The 20,704-nt window shown below is 42.0% G+C and overlaps 1 protein-coding gene across 1 annotated transcript in view; it reads left to right on the forward strand.

Moving 5' to 3' along the window:
• The first annotated feature begins 686 nt into the window (after positions 1-686).
• Positions 687-20,704, forward strand: part of ADCY1 (adenylate cyclase 1) — a 229,307-nt gene continuing 209,289 nt past the window's right edge. Inside the window, exon 1 of the mRNA XM_034761297.1 lies at positions 687-1,424. Coding sequence (XP_034617188.1) covers positions 768-1,424 — 657 coding nt within the window. The 5' untranslated portion in view covers positions 687-767. The remainder of the gene's footprint in view (positions 1,425-20,704) is intronic.

The raw sequence follows: 20,704 nt of genomic DNA on the forward strand, positions 1-20,704 counted from the left end.
GCGGGCGGGGGAGGGGGGCTGCAAAGCAGACTCAAACGTGGTCCTGTTGTCAGATCTGTGTTTTCTTCTTGTCAATCTGCTCCGATTGGGGAGACGTGTCTGGCTTCTCAAGCAATCAGTGCGCAGGCGCATATCATTCCCGAGCCCCAGTGAAATGCTCTTGGACGTAGGAAGGGGATCACCCTCTTTCCCTGTCTGTGTCTCCTTCCCTCTCTCTCCTCCCCCCACCTCTCTCTTTTCCTCTGCTTAGTCCAGGCCCCCTTCTTGTTTTTAACGTCGCCTACTCCCTAGGAAACAGTATCCCCCCAGCTCCCGCTTCTCTAACCAGGCTCTCTGAAGCCAGTTCTGCCTGTTGATTACTCCCTCCCCCCCTTTCCTTGCTTGATTTCAAACCTTTGGCTGGTGTTTTGGTGTCATTAGGAGATTATCATCCCTGGAGCTCCAGAAAGAGGGGGGAGGGAGAGGCTGGAATAATAACACAACTGAGATTTTGACTCTGTCCTGCAGCCATCCCAGCGATCTCTGGCTACCAGGTTGCATCTGGGGGTGGCTGGATCCCTCCCTAGGGCTGCTTCTGGTTGCTAGTAGATTGGCTCTGGTTGCCGGCTCCTAGGAGGCTTTGCAGCTGGGGGTTGCCGGCTCCTAGTTGGCGGCTGCTGCTGCTCCAGCTCGCAGCCCCACTCTCTCTCTCTCTCTATGAGCAGAGAGGCAGAGGAGCAGCAGCAGCAGCAGGGGACGCCAGAAGGAGCATTCCTTCCCCGGGGTTTATGAATGGCACTGACATGGAGGAAATACCGTTTCAGAAAGTCAAGACCAAGAGGAAGAAGTGCTGTCACTGCTGCTGCTCCCCCCCGGCCGCGGCGGGCGCCGGGCTGGGGGGATCCCCTCCGCTGCTGCTGCTGGATGCCATCGCCTGCGAGGACGAGTTCGACTGCAAGGAGCTGGAGTCCCTCTTCCAGAGCTACAACCTGAAGCTGGAGCAGACCTCCACCCTCAAGGCGCTGGCCGTGCTCATCGTGCTGACCGCCAGCCTGGCCCTGGTGGAGCTGCTCTCCGGCCCCAGCCTGACCATCTCCAAGGGCTCGCACCCGGTGCACTGCATCATCTTCCTCTCCCTCTTCATCGTCACCAACGTCAAGTACCTGCAGGTCACCCAGCTGCAGCAGATCGTCAAGCTCACCCTGCTCTTCAGCTTCACCTTCTCCTTCCTCTGCTGCCCCTTCTCGCTGGGCGCCTACGGCCTGGAGCCCCCCAGCGCCCCCGAGCAGGGCATGTGGCAGCTCATGCTGGTCACCTTCGTCTCCTACTCGCTGCTGCCCGTGCGGACCCTGCTAGCCATCGTCTTCGGGCTGGTGGTGGCGGTCTCCCACCTCATCGTCACCGCCACCTCGGTCAGTGCCAAGAGGCAGCGGCTCTGGAGGACGGTAAGTCCCAGGGAAAGGAGGGGAGCAGCCGGCGGGTGGGTGTGTGTGTGTGTGTGTGTTGGGGGAGAGGGTTAGGGGGTCCAGAGTGTGGGGAGTTTAGTTTGTGTGTGTTGGAGTGTGTGTATTGGACCTGGGATGCAGGGACGGTGTGTGCATTGTGGGACATGCGGGGTGTGTGTTTGTATGTTTATGCATTGGGGAAGAGTGTGTGTGTGTGTGTGTGTGTGTGTGTATGAGTTCGTGTTGCAGTGTGTCTGTAGTTGTATTGGGGAGGTGTCTGTATTGGGGAAGTGAGTGTGTGAGCTAGACATACGGTGCCTGTGTGGTGCGTATTGGACGCATGGAGTGTGCCTAGCTATGGCTGGTGTGTTAATAGTATATCGGGGTATCAGGTCTGTGTAGCGGCTCGTGGGAAACACTGGATGCTCAATAATCTGTGTTGGGACGTGTGTGCTTAGAGAAGGCATGTCGCCGTCTGCCTGCTGGTTCCCAACATCACAAAGTTTGGAGTGGGGATGTAGGGCAGAGGTGGGGTCAGAGTTAAGGGAGGAATATTTGGCTGCTGGGTGAAAAGGCAAGGAAAAGCTTTCTGACTTTGTCTAATAGTAATAATAAAAAGCAGCAGCAGTATTTCGTTGATGGGGACACTTCATGCAGGAGGTGCAGTCAATGAACATAAATAAATTCCATCTGACTCACTACAGACTTGGAATAGGTAGCTAGACTTGTTTGGTGAGATCGCCATGAATTGATATTCTTATTTTTTCCACAGGCTCTACCCCCAGGAGACCCTCCCCAACCCTCTACCCCAAATAGCAGAGCTCAGGGGAGCTGGAGAAACTCCTTGGAAGAGGGTGGGAAGCCAGAAATGGAAATTCCACCCCCTTCTTCTCCCAGTGTGCATGACATTCCTAGTTTAGTTTCCCAATTCCAGCCATTTCCTCCTCCCCATGCAGATTAGTTAGTATGTCATTGAACTTCCTAACAGTCTTCCCCCCCCTCCCCCCCAAGAATTAAGCCGATGATGCCTCCCTCTGCAGCATTTTTGGGAACGTGCTGCTGCACTTCCTCCATCCTCTGTGCCCCCTCCCAGGAGTGGCTATTTATAGCCCTGCAGGGCTTTCTCCAGCTCCCATGGTCTGATGGGCTGTACTGGGAATGGGGGAGGAGAGTAGGGAGATGCGCATGTTTGAAGCGGTGAGGCTAGGAGTCAGGATTGTCTGTTTAGGTTCTATTATGTTGTGTATCTGAACCACTGGGAAAGACTGATTTATTCTCTCTAGTACTGGGTCAGTTATGTTTGCTCTTAAGAGGAACAATAATGGGTCTTAGGGATTTTAGATTAATATTTAGTGATACTTTATTCCTTGTTTAGATTATTTGCTACTTTACTGCTTTTGATTTTTGATGTTATTCTCCTTGGTCATATCAGGCTGCGTCGTGACACTTAGACATACACCTCCAGACACAGTAACACAAACATAGTCACATGCACCAAGGCATGCATTCATACACCCTCACCTAGAATCTGACACACATATATGGATATAATAGATAGCCAAGGAAGTGAGGTTGCTGGGACTACAGGATTACTCTTGGCTTGATGCTGGTGGACAAAATAAATTGTATGTTTTGAAGGGGAAGAGAGAGATAAGCTGAGCTTTATGATTTACCCAGATAATCTGATGCGTCTATTTTTAAGTGCGTGATTTAGAATTTCCATGAGAGAGAGTGCTGATGAAATTCAGGGAGTGTTCATTGAAAACATCCAAAAGGATAAAAGAAAAACACTAAAATACTCTGCTTTGAATGGGGTTACAGACTGCTTCTTGTACCAGAAGTCAGGAACCTTTTACTCCCAAGTGGAGCCCAGGCAATCCTAATCCCCATGACATGGCGGCAGATATTCACTGATGCTGGGTTACAGCTACAAGTGGCACCTGCTGTTCCACCAGAATTACACAAAGGATCTAACTTGCACGACCACGTCTGTTTATGGTATTCTCTTACCCAGGGCTTGACGATAAACATTTTGATAAGCTTTTTGTCCTCTTATTGATCTCCCCTCAGCTAATCAACAGGCAATGTTAAAAAATCCTGCTAGAGGCTGGAATAGCATTTGTACATTTTTCCCCTTACAAAGTAATTTGTCATTTATACAAAGTCCCACGGGTATTATGCTTTGGTGAGAATATTAGGCAGAAACCTGCTCCAAGTCGAGCAAATTAATCGGTCTGTGAATTTAACAGAGATGTGTGTTGCTTATGATGAAGTTGTTTGTTTTTTCGCACAGTATTTTCACAACTGGTGAAATTCTGAAGCCTGCATAATACCAGAGTAATTGAATCTTATGTGGGCATCCTGGGGGCAGCACAGCCCTTTTGCAGGAGCTGCTCCTATGCGTGAGCTGCAATAGCAGTTGTATCTCAGGCAGGGGATGTGTTCTAGTTACAGGATTTTATTCAGCCTGCCCTCAGTGCTCCCTTCCGTGCTGGCCTGTATGAACGCAGGACACAGTCCGTTGTCCAGGCTTGTGGAGCTGTGCAGAGCTGCAACCGAATGAAAGGGTTTGCCTGGACCCTGTAAACAGAGATTTACTGCAACCAGACATGCAAAGCAATAGAACAACTGAGGTCAGCTTTTTCAAATATGGCCTCTGACTCCTGGGTGCCTCAGTTTTTGGGAGCCCAAGTTGAGATGCATTGGCTCAGATCTTCAGAAATGTTCAGTGCCCATAACTTCCACTGAAGTGAGTTGTCAGCAAAATCAGGCTCAACGTGTCTGAAGCTGGTCTTGCAAAAACGGAGGCGACCAAATACAGAGGCCACTTTTGAAAAGCTTTTGGCCGTAAGGTTTTCATTCCATTATAAACAGAGTTTCTTTATATCCAAGACCTCCATCAGGCCCTGCTCCTGCTCCCACTGAAGTGCCAAACTCCCATGGACTTCCGTGGTGCAGGATCAGTCCCTAAATGGGTTCTTCTATATGCATAAAATTTGCATTCATATAAAATTATGAACAATTTTGCATATTAAAACCAATACACCAGCTTGTTGTGAAAATAGTTTTTCAAGAGGTTCAAGCCTTAAGTGAACTTCAGGAATATTTAGATCAAATGTGATTGTGGTTAGTAATGCAGGGAGTTGTTTATGGGGACTCCCTGGCTTATTTCACATAGCCTTCTATACCACTCGAGGTGTTCCCTCCAAGTCAGGGATAATGCACATTGACAGGGTAAGATGAAGAAAATTGCACTGTAGCTGTCCATTCTGTACCTGTTTGTGACTTAATGGGGGATCCCAATCCCCAGTGTTAACTGAATAATTGAAGTAAAATAAAATATAAAGAATTGAATGTTACTTATGTATAACATACCTAGGGTGCCAGGTTTCAGAGTGGTAGCCGTGTTAGTCTGTGTCAGCAAAAAGAACGAGGAGTACTTGTGGCACCTTAGAGACTAACAACTTTATTTGGGCATAAGCTTTTGTGGGCTAAAACCCATTTCATCAGATGCATGGAGTGAAAAATACAGAAGGAAGATATGTATACACACATTGAGAGAACATGAAAAGATATGGGGGTTGCCATACCAACTCTAACGAGACTAATCAATTAAGGTGGGTTATTAGCAGCAGGAGAAAAACAACTTTTGTAGTGATAATCAGGATGGCCCATTTCCAACAGTTGACAAGAAGGTGTGAGTAACGGTAGGGGGAAAAATTAGCATGGGGAAATAGTTTTTAGTTTGTGTAATGACCCATCCACTCCCAGTCTTTATTCAAGTCTCATTTAATGGTGTCCAGTTTGCAAATTAATTCCAGTTCTGCCGTTTCTCATTGGAGTCTGTTTTTGAAGTTTTGTTGTTGTTGAAGAATTGCGACTTTTAAGTCTGTAGTTGAGTGTCCAGGGAGGATGAAGTGTTCTCTGACTGGTTTTTGAATGTTATAATTCTTGACCTCTGTCCATTTATTCTTTTGCATAGAGACTGTCCGGTTTGGCCAATGTACATGGCAGAGGGGCATTGCTAGGGTGAAATCCTGACATTGAAGTTAATAAAACTCCTACTGACTTCATTGGGGGCAGGATTTCAACTATTTTTGTATATCTAGCTACAACATCGTCATAAAGGTCTACATAGTATATGTAATCAATAGCATTTTAGCCACATGACTCTCATTGACTGCAGTGGGAGTCATGATTGCATGTTGACTATTTCTCCCTCACCCCCAGTGTTTTGTGAGCAAAACCATAAAGCAGTATCTGGAAAAGGTAGAACCTACAAAGGAAGATTTAATTACATTTGCAATAGTTTGATTCATTTATGCAGTGCCCAAACATGTGCTAGGTGCTTAACAGAACAGTTAAAAAGATATAATCCCTGCCCCAAAAGCTTAGTCTAATTTATGTTGAGATGCAATGAGTGGGCGTTATAGACACTAAAGGCAGATGGGGTAAGCAAGGGTTACTGTAATTACTTATCTGTGCTGTGGGCTCATCTTCATATCTTAAGTTGCTGTTAAACAAATTAACTTTGTATAACATTTTAAATATTTTGTTCTCTTGCTCATTAACAGCATATATATTGGTATATCATATACCTATTATATAATATCCACCTGCAAGTACAGTAGATGAGTCTTGTAAAGTAGTAGGCATGTGGTAGCTGATATAGAATTGTGTATGCAAACCAAAGAATTGCAACACAAGTTAACAGAACAAAGCAGAAACATGGATGCCATTTTAAATGACCATAAATATTTCTTCTTTTCAACTCTATGGACAGAGCAATATTTTTGTAGTGTACCCTTCAATCTATTTTATGTTTAAATGTATTTCAAGCTGAAAATTTATTGGGTCAAGCCAGTAACCAAATAGGGCGAACATGGAAAATGGATGAGTAGAGGGGAACTGGTAAATTATGGAAAGAGCAGCCGGAGGGAGGCTGGTGATTTAGAAAATGTTGAAATAACACTTTTTATGCCCTTTAATATTTACAGTTTGATTAGGTTATTGTAGCACTTCCCAGGCCACTGGCAAAATAATCCACAATATCACACAGAGTTGTCCACATTTTGTGTTTTATATGGTTCGTATTTTTCTGCTAGCGTGGAAAAGGCAGTTAATTAACCACATCGTTGACAGGACTGTTGATCCCCTGTTCCCTTTGCAAAACAGAGGTGAGGTCTAGTGGTATAATAAAAGGAGTGGAAGTCAAGAGCTACTAAATTCTAATCTGGTATCTGATGCAGTCTTATATTGTTGCATTGGACTAGTTGCTTACTTCCTTTGCTTCATTTTCCACGTTTATGCAGTAGTTAATATTGGAAAGCATTATGTACAAGAAGTGCCAAGTATGTCCCTTGTCTCGCAAATGCTTCTGCATATCAGTAGTCCCATTGAAATCCATGGGATTCTCCACATGCCTAAAGTTACAAAGCATTTGTAGGATTGGGGCCAATATTGGTAGTGTGTTCAGCCTCCATGCATAACTGCCAGCTGAATTTCATCCTGTATTTGAAGGAAACTTACTTGTGGAAGGGTGAAGGACACTGATGTCTTTGTAGTTAAAGTAGAATTTTAGTCTTCATTTACAATATACCTATTCACCACTTTTCAAGGTATGTTGTTGGTGAGTTGGAGATGGCGTGCCATTTGTTTCTGCAGAGCAGAGAGTTGCATTTTAAAAAAATCACATGAAGGGCTACAGTTGTGAAGATGATTTTGCACATGTGAACTGAATATTATTTAAGCTCAGTACCAATGTGGACACAAGAACAAATAGATACAAACTGGCCATCAGGAAGTTTAGGCTTGAAATTAGACGAAGGTTTCTAACCATCACAGGAGTGAAGTTCTGGAACAGCCTTCCAAGGGGAGCAGCGGGGGCAAAAGACACATCTGGCTTCAAGAATAAGCTTAATAAATTTATGGAGGGGATGGTATGATGGGATAGCCTAATTTTGGCAATTAATTGATCTTTGACTATTAGCAGTAAATATGCCCAATGTCCTGTGATGGGATGTTAGATGGGGAGGGATCTGAGTTACTACAGAGAATTCTTTCCTGGGTGTTTGGCTGGTGAGTCTTGCCCACATGCTCAGGGTTTAGCTGATCGCCATATATGGGGTTGGGAAGGAATTTTCCTCCAGGGCAGATTGGCAGAGGGTTTTTCGCCTTCCTCTGCAGCGTGGGGCACGGGTCACTTGCTAGAGGATTCTCTGCGCCTTAAAGTCTTTAAACCACGATTTGAGGACTTCAGTAGCTCACACATAGCTTAGGGGTTAGATACAGGAGTGGGTGAGCGAGATTCTGTGGCCTACGTTGTGCAGGAGGTCCGACTAGACAATAATAATGGTCCCTTCTGACCGTAAAGTCTATGATTCTATAAACTAATAGCTTTGGCTTCATAAGTCTGTAGACGGGCATCTTTAGTACCTCTGTTGCTGCTTAGGGATTAGGCAGCAACAGAATGCAGTTTCAAAACTAGTCAGTTTCTCAGCTGTGTTTGAGAACCAGTGGGCATCAGTGAAACTGCCAAAAATCACATAGAGCTGAGGAAATCATTAACAATGAATAATTTGTCAGATAAGTTTAGCTACTTTTCTTCTGCTTACAGAATGTCTGTGAGCAGACAGTGCTTCCCTCACATTTCTTCAAACATATATTTATCAAATTCTTTTGCACTTAAAAAAAATCCTCTGAGTTGTTTGTTTGCATTTCTTTACAAGTATTCATTATTTAAGCTAGGTTGGATAGTTGTGATTGGTGAAATAATGTAGATTTTTTATTTATTTATTTATTTATTTGTATTATTGCAGTACTTAGGTGCCCCAGTCATGAACCAAGAACTCCCATTGTGCTAGGTGCTGTATTTAAAAAAAAAAAAAAAAAGTCATTGCCCCAAAGAGTTTACAGTTTTGTCCGCTGATTGGATGAGAATGTAAACATTTCTTTTTGGGTTTTTGTTTTTCATATCCCATTTCTTGGAATAGTAAACTCATTTAGAACCATGAGTACAACTGTAGAGACCTCAGAGGAAAGGAAATGTTATACTAATATAATTTAGAAACTAAAATAGTGTTCTAACACATAGTAATGATACATTCAAAGGTTGGATATCTTGAGCTCTCCCAGGACTAGAAACAAATGTCCCATTAGAATGAAAGCTTCTGACTTTCTAACAATATAAAAAACCTGTCTCAAGCTCTGATGCCTTGGAATGTTAGAAGTAGCCCAGGTATGGCGGAGGGAGGAGGAGTTGTGGGCAGAATGCAGACAGAGAGGTGGTCATCATTTGGGTAGGAGCATCACACAGAGTGTATGTGTAATTATATTTTTATAATTTAGGCTTGAGCTGGTCACAGCAGCATAGTTAAGGTTGGGGCAGATATTTCCCCCGCAATGTAAGTGCAAAATTTGGCTCCAACTGTTTATTTTATTTTTTCTCAATATGACTTTCTCAATTACAGTTGTAATACAGTACACTACTGTATATATCTGGTATAGCCCAGTATCTAGATATGGTGGGTTTCAGATTGTTTTGATCAGATTTAACTGCAATCATGAATCTCTACATGTTTCAGTGTGTCTTTGCATTGTGTGATATTATCCTTTCTAACTAGGGCGGCTGTGGTGAAAAGTTTCATTTATAACCTTCTTAAGTTTTGTTCCTTGACAATGTAGGTAAATAATACTCTCTCTCTCTCATACAGTGGTCTATGCTGCTTTCATTTCCATAAACAGCTGGCAAACATAAAATAACGGCTTTTGGCTGTCATGATTTTTAAATTCAGAGGGCCAGATCCTCACTTTCACTTTAGATGTAGTGACAATGGGAGTAGCACAAATCAAAGCCAAATGCAGATGGCACATTTGGAAGGCATGAGAAGAGCCTAATAGCATCATCCTTCACTGTTCCTAAGCTCATGTTTGCTTCTCTGCATGAACACTAAGTTGTTGGGATCTCTAGGTTTTGAGGGGATATAGAAGGGGGACAGGGTGATGTCATTCTATGCAGCTTTATTCCCTAGCAAATTAATGAAATTTCATAAGGAAATTCCAGCAGGACTTAATGCTGCCATATTCTACTCCCCTTGGAATGTTGCTGTCAGGGAGGAAGCCAGTGGGAGCACTGCTGCTGGGAACTATAGGAGACTGGGAAGCAACACAGGGGGCAGGTCCTCTTTGCAGATGCTCCAAGAGCTCTAGGGTTGGGGACTAGATCCTTGGCTTAGTATGGTTGGAGGGGCTTATGAACCTCTCATCCCCGAAGAAGGGAAGGTAGTTCATGTTTTCTGTTACTTCTAAGCTGCAGAAATATGTGACTCCCCCTTCCTCCCACCCACAACCACTGGACCACTTTTGCTCCAGACAAGATGATATAGCTCAAAATCTTTAACGATTTGAAGTACATAGTTCAGGAGTTTTGAGGAAACAGCATTTTCACTACACTGTCCATCCATCTGTACTAAATCTGGAGGAAATATTGACTTCAGTAGAGTTACTCTGGATTTACACTAGTGTTACTGGGCCAAATTCTCATCTCAGTATGGATAAATGTAACAGTACAATGCAAATTTCTTCTGAGAAGCATTTTCATACAAACAGTATCTCAAACATTCTTGTACAGAATGAAATAGTAAATTGTGATGTAAGGAGAGAATTTATTAGGCCAAGCCAGGTAGATTACAACAGAAATACAGATCCAGTGTTGCCCAAGACACTATTTTCTTGGGTGTTTCAGAAACTGCAGGGCTGTAAAATGTTCCATAGGAAAGAAGAAATGCACATACCTGGATGCATTAAAATATAGCTATAGTAGAAAGTGCTATTGACACAATCCAGAAGTTGCCTTTTCACACAAAGGAGTGCATTATTGAATTTGCTAACAATGGTTATGCAGCCTCTGAGATAAACATAAGGATTACAATTAATTGTCCTTTCCAACTGTTGCCACAAGAATAACGTTTCTAATTATAGCAAATCTACTAGTCTGCCTTTCATTCACAGAATACTTTAGTTGTTCATTCATATACTATAATAGCAGAGACATTTTTTAGACTTCTATAATTCACTTATGAAGCTCTGAGGACTATATAAGTAATTATCCACCCACACAAAATTAGGAAATAAAGCAACATTAATAAACACATTTACAATAGTCTTGCTTAAAATATACTCATAGTCTGAAGTATTGACAAGCCAGAAAAAAATACTTTGCTTGAGTAGTACTTATGTAATTCCCTACTTAAAAGCGGAGAATGGGCCAGTGCTTCTAATGTTTGCTATAGCATTAACTGCCAACTAGATCATCTAGTTCAGAGTGAAGAATTCCCTCTTCCTGTACCAGCCTGTTACTGGGGTTGAACACAATGTTGGATGGTTTCATGTTTGAGGTTTGGGAGGAAAACAAGCTAAAAGAGACAATTAATAAATTCCATATTGGAGGCAGCAGTTCAACTGGGTCAGTTCACATTTTCATAAAAACTACTTTAAAATTAGTAATGTTGTGTTTTGCTATGCTATTTGGTTTTGCTGATACTATGAAATGCACCCCTTCATACAGCAGCATCCGTCTCAATGCAGAGGGACCAGGCAAGGCCCTCATCCCACTCATGGTCCACTTAAGCACTTACTACAGGCTTTGTGGAGACTTGTGGGGTTTGCGGGTCCTGCATAGGTCTTCTACACTGGGGTGAATTCCACTCACTGTGAACCCAAATATAGTGGAATTCCATTTAATGGGACTTGCTAAGAAGGTCAGAGTGTGTTTACGTGCACTGTAATTTGTAAATGGCAACCACAGTGAGAGGGAATCTCTGCTTGTAGAGAAATTCGTCTGTAAAACAAAAAATGACATCAGCACCACTCGGCCAGGGTTCCACTGTATTACAACCTAGTATTTGCTTATCTTTATATCTTGATCCTTGTCTTTTTTCTGTAGCTAGGATTGTAGCAGGGTAGACACAGAAGTCAGAAGAAACCTAGTTCCCTATGTCTGCATTAGTGGAGATAAGTCTGCCCTCCTTGCATTCAACTAAGCTTTGAAACGTAGTTACTGGTTGTTTTGAAATCAGTGTCATTATGTTGAACGAGTGAATGGAGCCACGCCCAGTTGAGTAAGGGAGGAGATGAACTGACTGTAGCAACTGTCACTATTCTTCCACTTTGGAAGTTTCTATTTACTTTTCTGATCTTCATCCTATGCACATGCTAAAAATTCACTAGAGGTTTCACCATCTTATGGGGTCTAGTAGGCCAACGATTTTTCAACTCTTCCACAAGGATTGGGAGCCCTCTTGGACAGAAGGCTCTGTCCATTTGCTGGATCAGAATGAGGGCTCTGATTCAGTTTAAATGCAGCCTTTTTTTAATTCCAAAAGCCTTAGCTTTGTCTGTTAGTCTCTGGAAAACCCAGCTTGAACCAGCATATGCAAGCCTTCCCAGAGAGTGGTACCTGTCTGGACGTGTCTACAACCTGAGTGATTTACCTTAATCACCTGTGTTTTTAGTTTCTGATGGAGCTATGGCAATCCTTCTTCCCATTGGAGTTGCATATAATCCCTGCTCCAGAGTGATACATAAACTATTCATAAATTTAATGCCAGTAGCAGAGCTGGGTTTTGAGCAGTGGTGGAACCACCTTCAATTCAAGCCACCTCTTGGCTTCAAAAGCCACATGTACACCTAACAACTGCTGGGGGGGCAGGTACCACTTCTAGCCCCCCTATTCACTCCACGACTGCTTAATACAATATGTTCCTCCAAAGATATTGCATGTGGTTGCAATATCTGTGTCAGAGCCCACTATGATGGTATTTCTGTCATTAATGCACACAGTGAAGTGCAAGGTATATTAACACAAAGACTTCAGTGGAGCTGGAATACCCCCATAAGAAAATTGGGGGTTCCTTGGTAGTTAATAACAGTTTTCCTACCAGATCTGCTCCAAGTGAGAATTAAATTAAATAAATTTAATGGACCAGGGATGAGAAGACAGAGTATTCCCATGTGGATGTGGAAGCCTTGGATGTGATTGGGGTAAGAGCTGAGATGTCCCATGCTATTCAGGAATAGGAGACCTTCTGGTTCATCCACTATGGCTGGTAGCTCCAATTCAGAGGTGTTTGGACCTTGTAGTCAAAATACTCTGATTTAATTCCGCAACTGCTAGAGATATAGCAGCATGATCTCTGAGCCAGTCTCTCCCATCTCCCAGTGCATTCATATGATGAGTCTGGTTCAGCTTTAGAGCATAAGTTCAGGGAATTTGCCCTTTATTGAATGAAATGCACAATATTTAAAGTGAGTGAAAATCAGCTCCTATGCACACTGTCTGCATGAGGCCTACTCAACCCTAAAATCCCAGATCTATTTTGAGGGGATTAACTGGGACTTGATGTGAATAGGCCTGGATAGCTGCACAGGGATGACTTTCACTCATACACAAAACCCATAACCTAGCTCACCTTAAAAGATCCTTTGTGTAGTGAAAAAGAGGAGTCAAATAGTATGTAGACTTGCTTTGCATGGTTTCTGACATTTGCTGCAACTGCATAGGAAAAATGATGTGCTAATTGTGGGAAGTACAGGGCTATGAAGTAGGAGGAAAATCAGCAGTTGATTTGGGAAGGAGATGCATCCTGGCAATGAATAATCCAACCAAAATAAATCAAAACTCATCTTTATCCAGAATGATCACAAGTAATAGGTCTGTCGTTCAGAAGAAAGAGATGAGATAAGGGAATTCTACTTCCAAGGCCAGAACTACTTTGTACAAGACATTGCAACTGAAGGCTCTTGTTTCTGAGACTGTCCTTTGGCAATAAAACAAAGAACTCCAAAGCTGATTTATAGTATGCTGCTAAATTAAATTACTATAGACCTTCTAAGTACAAACTTTAAAAGAGACTGTTCTATTCCACAATCAGAGTCCTGGAAAGGGTGTTTTGTTTTGTTTTTAAATTACATAGCTCATGAGAGGAATAGCGCGATGAAGAGCTTTTCCTCTCCTAGGTCAGCAGCTCCAGTTAATTTAGGTTGACAATGACTGAACACCATTACCATCTAATATCTTTTATGATGCCCTACAGCATGTAAAATGGATTGATAGTGTTAGTCCAGTTCGTGCAGGGCACATGTACAAATAATCAGTACTGGTGGATTTTTGTGTCAACTGTAATAACTGGCACCCTTTGCAGTTTTAGCAAAGAGTGGCCAAAGATTTAATTTTCCATGCCTATGCAGACTTAGAGATGGCCCCTCGAGGTCAGGGTTGACAAATATTGTGGGGGAAGCATCCATGGTCACTTATACCATAGCTATTGTGTGGAGAGCAGATTAGGCCTTTTGATCTGCCACATTTAATCAAAAACTAAAAAATTAAAGTAAACCCTTGGTCATACAAATCATCCTGTGTGGACCATAGGGCGGGCCTGCAGACATGATTCAACATGAAGAGTGCACCAGAGGAAAACAGTTCACAAGTTATGATTTACATACTACTTTTTCCATGACATAGTAGCTACTTGCATATAGGGATGGTTACTAGGTGGCTGTCGTTTTTAAACCAGAATTGCTCACCTTTTCTCTTGGTTTATTGACCAGAAGAGAGGCATTTTTCTGAAGTATCAAAAATTGCTCTGAGTTAACATGCACATCTTAGAATATTAAGGGTTAGTTTGCAGAGAATGTATCTACTCCAGACCTTCCATACTACTGCCCATTGCTAGTCTTAACTTATTTAATAAACCAAAGTGGAAGGAACAAAACATATAGGCTGGTGTTGGGGTTTGTGTGTGTGTTGTTTTTTAATGTGTTGAGCCAAATATGGAGATCCTTATTCAGGCAAAATTCACATAGACTCTAAGTCAAGATCAGGTGAAAACTGAGGGCCAGATCATTTGTCTCTACAGAAATACCTACATAGGGGCTAAAAAACTCAGTGAAATTCTCCTCACAGAGTTTCTTGTGCAGTCTTCTGTTGAGGAAGCCCTTGGGATCAACATGGATCTCAGAGATCTGCTGGTGGCTTGGCCCCATCCACTCAGACATTAGTGTCTTCTTTGTTGTGCCTCTGGACTCTCTGCAGCACCTGGGTACCAACTTTCATGGAGGTTCTCTCCCAGGGAGGCAGCTCCACAGAAACAGGTCAGGTTAGCCTTAGCTTTCACCACGTTTGCTCACTGGGTCCAGTGGAGGATATCTGTCATCCTTGGTCCTCTTAGCTCCTGATCCCGCCTCACGTAGAATTCTGTGTGGGTTATAGAGGAGAGGGGGATGATGCTATGGAGGCAACTGAATGCCCCCTTTTCTATCTGGGGGTTGGGATATCTGCACATGGAGGGTCCCCTCTTCATGCAGAGCCAGAGGACAAGATCTGTCTCAGAGCAGACCTCAGGATTTGGCCAACTTGTGTTTTTTATATAATTCGTTATTCAAGTTAGGTATAGAATATATGTAGGGTTTCTATTTTTAGAGGGTTTATTAATTTTATTTTTAGGGCATTGGGTTTGAGTTTTATGTAGATGCCCATAAAGTTGATATTTTGTTGGTGCTTTCTCTTTGTATACACTGTAATGAGTAATGAATATTATTTACATTACTCAGTACAGAATGTACTTCTGTAATGAGTTATCTCCTTATAATATTGTCTAGTGGGTATTAATGTAGTAGTGTTTTAAAGCTCAGTAGGGAAACTTTAGTGCAGGCCTGCTGGGGCTGCATGGACCTGTTATGCGCAACATGATTGTGTGCTTTAGAAATCATACCCCCTATAGTCTGCGTTACTGCTCTGTATAGACAAGCCCATAGATACAACTAACTATTTCTGGTGTTTATTGGATAAACAGTTTCTTTTTTCCTTTTTTATTGAGTGCTTTATTAGTATTTTATTGGTTAAAACCTCAAATTAGAAGCCCCAAATATAAGGCATCTAGAAATAAAAGACTGGGGTCTCAAATACGAATAGTAATTTGTGCCTGTATTAAAAAAAATTGTAAGTTCTGGAAAGAATTTTATAGAAAAACTTAATGAAGCAGTTGTTAAAATAACTAACTCTCTAAAGTCTTTCAAAGACAGAGCTGCAAATCCCAGTTCATATTAGGAGTGCAGCTGTGTGCATCTGCTCATCAAGTGTGTGTGTGAGAGAAATATTTATGAGCAAAATTAACTTGGTCTTTTGTTGGTTAACATTTTTAACAGTAATGATCTTGAAACACATGTTGTTTGTGCAACAGACAGACATTACCCCGAAGGGTCTTCTACTGCTGTAACTTAATTGAAGCCTAACCTATTTAGTTAGTCCACAATCTAACAGGATTATTTTGGTATTACATAAATTGAATACAGTAATTCTTCTAATGCATACCCTCCTAAAAGGGAAATATCATTGGAAGTTGTTTTAAACTAAATCCCCAGTGGGGTATTACACATAAATAAAAGTAAGACTATCATCTGATTGCAATTAGTAAATGCTAACCGCTTGATCCTGCCTTCAGATTTATGGATTAATTTAGGGCTTATTAAACTGATGGACAAATAGCACTGACAGTGCCAGACATAGAACTGAAAGGCACTAAGTAAACTTCTGCTTGCACATGTCTGCTAATGCACTTCAGTCCTGATCAGCAAAACAAATGCTGTTCCAGTTCTAGACCGTGTGTACAAAGGCTGTGCTGTTTTTCGTAATGTGTATAAATGCCCAGTAAATTTGATGCCAACTCAATCTAATGGATTTTCATTTCTGGCCCTATGGGATTGGGACCTGAGACTTGGGAGGTGGAAGGCTAGTGCATTAGTAAACTAACTTGCTGATAGAATTCTGGCACTTTGACGAGCTGCACCATAAAGTCCCTCCCTCCAGCTTTCATTTTACCTTAATTTTGCCTGTGCCATCATGAAACTGCAATCTGTTCCAAGACCCCTGCAATACATTGACATATTGGGTAAAAGAGATCAAACAGCTAGTGGGACTTTCAAAAGTGCTCAGTATCTGCCGAACTTTATTCCCACTGAAGTCAGTGGTAAAACTCTGATTGACCTTCAGTGGGCGCAGAATTAAGCCGATGCTGAGTGCTTTTGAAAATGCAACCTCTCATCATTTTACTCTTCTTTTCATGTCCAAGCACATGTATTTTTAATCCATATCCAGATGCTTTGGCAAGAAGTAAATCTCAGAAGATACGTGTAAAGGCTAAGGAAATTGCAATTCCTCTTCACTGCATCTGCTAGCCATTTATACACAGTGGTCCAGATCTTTAAAAGTATGCAGGTGTCTAAAGATGCAGAGAGGTGCCTACTAAGATTTTCAGAAGCACAGGTGCCTCAGTCCCATTGATTTCTACCTAACCTGCTTAGGTACTTTTGAAAATCTCACTAAATGTGTATCTGCATTTTTAGGTGCCTAAATAATTTTGAAAAAGTGGCCCAGCACCCTTAAAGTACCATTGTATTGATGTCAGCCACAGTGCATTAAATCAGTTCATCATGTGGAGCAGGTACAGAGAATGGGGTCAATGAGTACTAAAAATACTAGGCACTGTACTTTGGGATAAGAAATCAATGGGACGTTGCATTTTATCCAAATAACAGTTCCATTACATGCTATTTCTTGAGGGCGGGGGGAAATAAAGCTAGCTATACAAATAAAAAACTAGCTATAAATCATGACTGGTGTGGAGAAAGTAAATAAGGAAGTGTTATTTACTCCTTCTCATAACACAAGAACTAGGGGGTCACCAAATGAAATTAATAGGCAGCAGGTTTAAAACAAACAAAAGGAAGTATTTTTCACACAATGCACAGTCAACCTGTGGAACTCCTTGCCAGAGGATATTGTGAAGGCCAAGTCTATAACAGGGTTCAAAAAAGAACTAGATAGGTCCATCATTGGCTATTAGCCAGGATGGACAGGGATGGTGTCCCTACACTCTGTTTACCAGAAGCTGGGAATGGGTTACAGGGGATGGATCACTTGATGATTCCCTGTCCATTCCCTCTGGGGCACCTGGCATTGGCCACTGTCTGAAGACAGGATACTGGGCTAGATGGACCTTTGGTCTGACCCAGTATGGCCATTCTTATGTTCTTATTCCACATACATAATTGTTCCACCTTTGATATTAGTCTTGCAATAATTCCATTGCATTACTAATGCCTGAGTTTGGAACACCTGTATTATAAGGAAACACCAAAGAAAACCTTAATCATGGGAGCACAAATTATATCTTATAATAAGCTGTACTCTACAATGCCTGAGCATTCCCAGCCAGTAGAACTCAAGAGCAGAAGAAGCCTCATGATATTTTATTTTAAATTTGCCCCCCACAGTATTTTGCAAAAAGGGAGCTCGCATGATGCTGTAGTCACACATGTTCAGATAATATCATCTTGCAGCAAACTCACAGAAAAGGCAAAAGATGCCTCTCTGAAAATTAGTAATTTTGTGACCCAGTGCTTTAAAGTTCACTAGTTCCATATCCTGAAACAAGTATCTTTGTACTAGTCTCAGTTAAGCACAGCTTAGATAAGGAAAACCTTTTATTTGCATTATCGTCTTCTCATCCCCAGTTCAGATAATATTGAGAGAGAGAGAGCTTCTGCAGCCACTCACTACAAATGCTAGGCTCAATTCATTGTTTTATATTTACTATTTATGTTGGGGTAACACCTACAGGTCATAACCCAGATTCCCCTCTTCCCATTGTGCTAGGTGCTGTACAAACACTTAACAGCCCCTGCCCCAAGGATCTTACACTCTATATAGACAAGACAGACAAAGAGCTGGAAGGGAAACAGAAGAACAAAGCAGTCAAATTGCTATCCAGGCTTATATAGCAGGTCAGTGGCAGAATGGGGAATAAACCCATGTTTCCTGACTCCTTGTTCAGTGTCCTGTCTACTAGACCAGGATGTCATAAATAAGAGTTTGTCTTGAGGGTCATTGACCCCCTAGGATTATCTTAAAATATTTCAATTTAGCTTGGGCTGTCCTATGCTGTCATGCTCTCTTCTTTCCAGTTACTTTGAGGTGAACACTTTCCTCTCTCTTGGGTCAGCATTCTGACTTGGGGCACGATGCTCACAAAAGAATGAGGCATTTCATGTTACAGTTAAATGAGCATGTTTAGGAGCTGCTTAGACTTTTTAGAAAAATGTATTTCTCTCAGTAGTTTGATTATTAACAGCATAAACTTTGCCTGAAATGTTGTTCTTGTTTGACCCAATCAAGACTGACCATGAATGAAAGCAAGAAGAATAATTTTATTCATGTTGGTTTATTTTTATCCACTAATAGCTGAGATAGTTTCACTTTACAGTTTGTTCTACTGTGGTCTATCTGATGCAACAAACATGTTATACAAAAACATTCATTGTTTAAACACAGCAGCCTAGAGGATTTAGGGATACAGATCAAGGAACTCTTGCCAGTCTGTGTCACACCATAATCATTGTTATTAGTTATTTGTATTACAGTAGTGCCTAAGAGTGCCAGTGATGAACCAGGACCTGATTGTGCTTGATTCTGTAAAAAGAAAGAACAAAAAAAGGTCCTTAAACACTGTTTGTTTGTTTTTTAAAACTATGTTGAATTCCTTTTTCTTTTATGAATGATATTTTAAAAGAATATTAAGAGCCTGGAAGCAGCATCTTACTGCTACCCCCTGGGGAGAATTTTGGCTTTGTTACTGCAGTGATTAGAGTAGATGAAAACAGGGAGGAGGGAAAGCTCTCACCACATCAGGCAAGATAGAGGGGGAGCTACAAGAGAGCACTACTCACCCGAGCCAGGCAGAGCAGGGGGAGCTGTCCTCATTTTATCATCTGTGTTGCTCAACAGCAGTTCCTTTAGATGTTTGTGATGGGATCACGGGTGCAGAAATGAATCCTGCCAAGTCTCATGGGCCTGGAAGGATGGTAGCTTTTAGCTGTAGCCTTGTGGTTGAAAGCATAACTCTAAACAGGATAACAAGGAGATACATGACTCCCCTTAAGGACTTTTTGTCTGCGTCATGTATTTTATCAGTACTAATAAAATGGCTTTTCATGCCAGTAATATATACAGTATCATAATTAAACTTAGTTAAATAAAATAGTACACCTCTACCTCGATATAACGCTGTCCTTAGGAGCCAAAAAATCTTAACATGTTATAGGTGAAACTGCGTTATATCGAACTTGCTTTGATCCATCAGAGTGCGCAGAGCACCCCGGAGCACTGCTTTACCGCGTTAAATCCGAATTCATGTTATATCTGATCGCGTTATATCGGGGTAGAGTTGCATGTACTAAATTATCATTTCCCCATTGTGAGGTTTTGTGTTGCTTTTCTGCACCTCTACTGTACCTCTGTCCTTTAATGTCTCTAACCCTAGTTCTTTTTCAGTTTGTATGCTTTGGGCCTGAATCTCCTCTCACCTATACCAGGAGAGAACAGGTGTAAGTCAGGAGAGTTGTTGCGACACTTAACCAGTATTAGTGAGAGGAGAATCAGGTCTGTTTTCTTTAATATTTCTTCTCTTCCCTCTTCCATTTTTCTTCCTTTGCAAAGGAAACAGGCTGAAGGCCCCTAGTTCTCTCTGTTCCCTCAGTCTCTCTTTCTCATTCTGGCTCTACTCATGCTCTTCCTTCCCCAAAGTTCTCTCCTATCCGAAACTTTCTCTCCATGCATCTCCGCAGGAACCATAGTTAAGGGCAGAAGGAACTATTATGGCCATCTACTCTGACCTTCTGCATACCACAGGCCATAGACCTTTGCCCTGCCTCAAGCCCATAACTTCTGGTTGAATGCTAGAGCATATCTCTTTGAAAGACATTCAGTCTTCATTTTTAAGACTCCAAATGATGGAGTCTCATCTCTATTTCTGCAGCTATAGAGAGCTTCTTGGAAAGAGGGATGTTTCTTTTGCTGCTTCACACAGTTAAGCTGGAGAATCCATGTGTATGGTGCCTTTTTCTCCCCCAGAGCAGTTGCTTGAGGACTTGATCTGCCCCTTGATGCTATTTTTACCTACCTTTCCCCCAAGTTGTCCCTTTCCAGTTCCCATCTCTCCACAGGAAACTGGTCCACTTAGCTACCATTTATGTGAGCCTGCAGGATTTCCACTGTCCACCAGACTTGTACAACAGGAACACAAGAACTAGGAGTCACCAAATGAAATTAATAGGCAGCAGGTTTAAAACAAATAAAAGGAAGACTTTTTTCACACAGCGCAGTCAACCTGTGGAACTCCTTGACAAAGGATGTTGTAAAGGCCAAGACTATAACAGGGTTCAAAAAA

The sequence above is a fragment of the Trachemys scripta genome, chromosome 2 (assembly GCF_013100865.1).
Source record: "Trachemys scripta elegans isolate TJP31775 chromosome 2, CAS_Tse_1.0, whole genome shotgun sequence".
Classification (NCBI taxonomy): Eukaryota; Metazoa; Chordata; order Testudines; family Emydidae; genus Trachemys; species Trachemys scripta.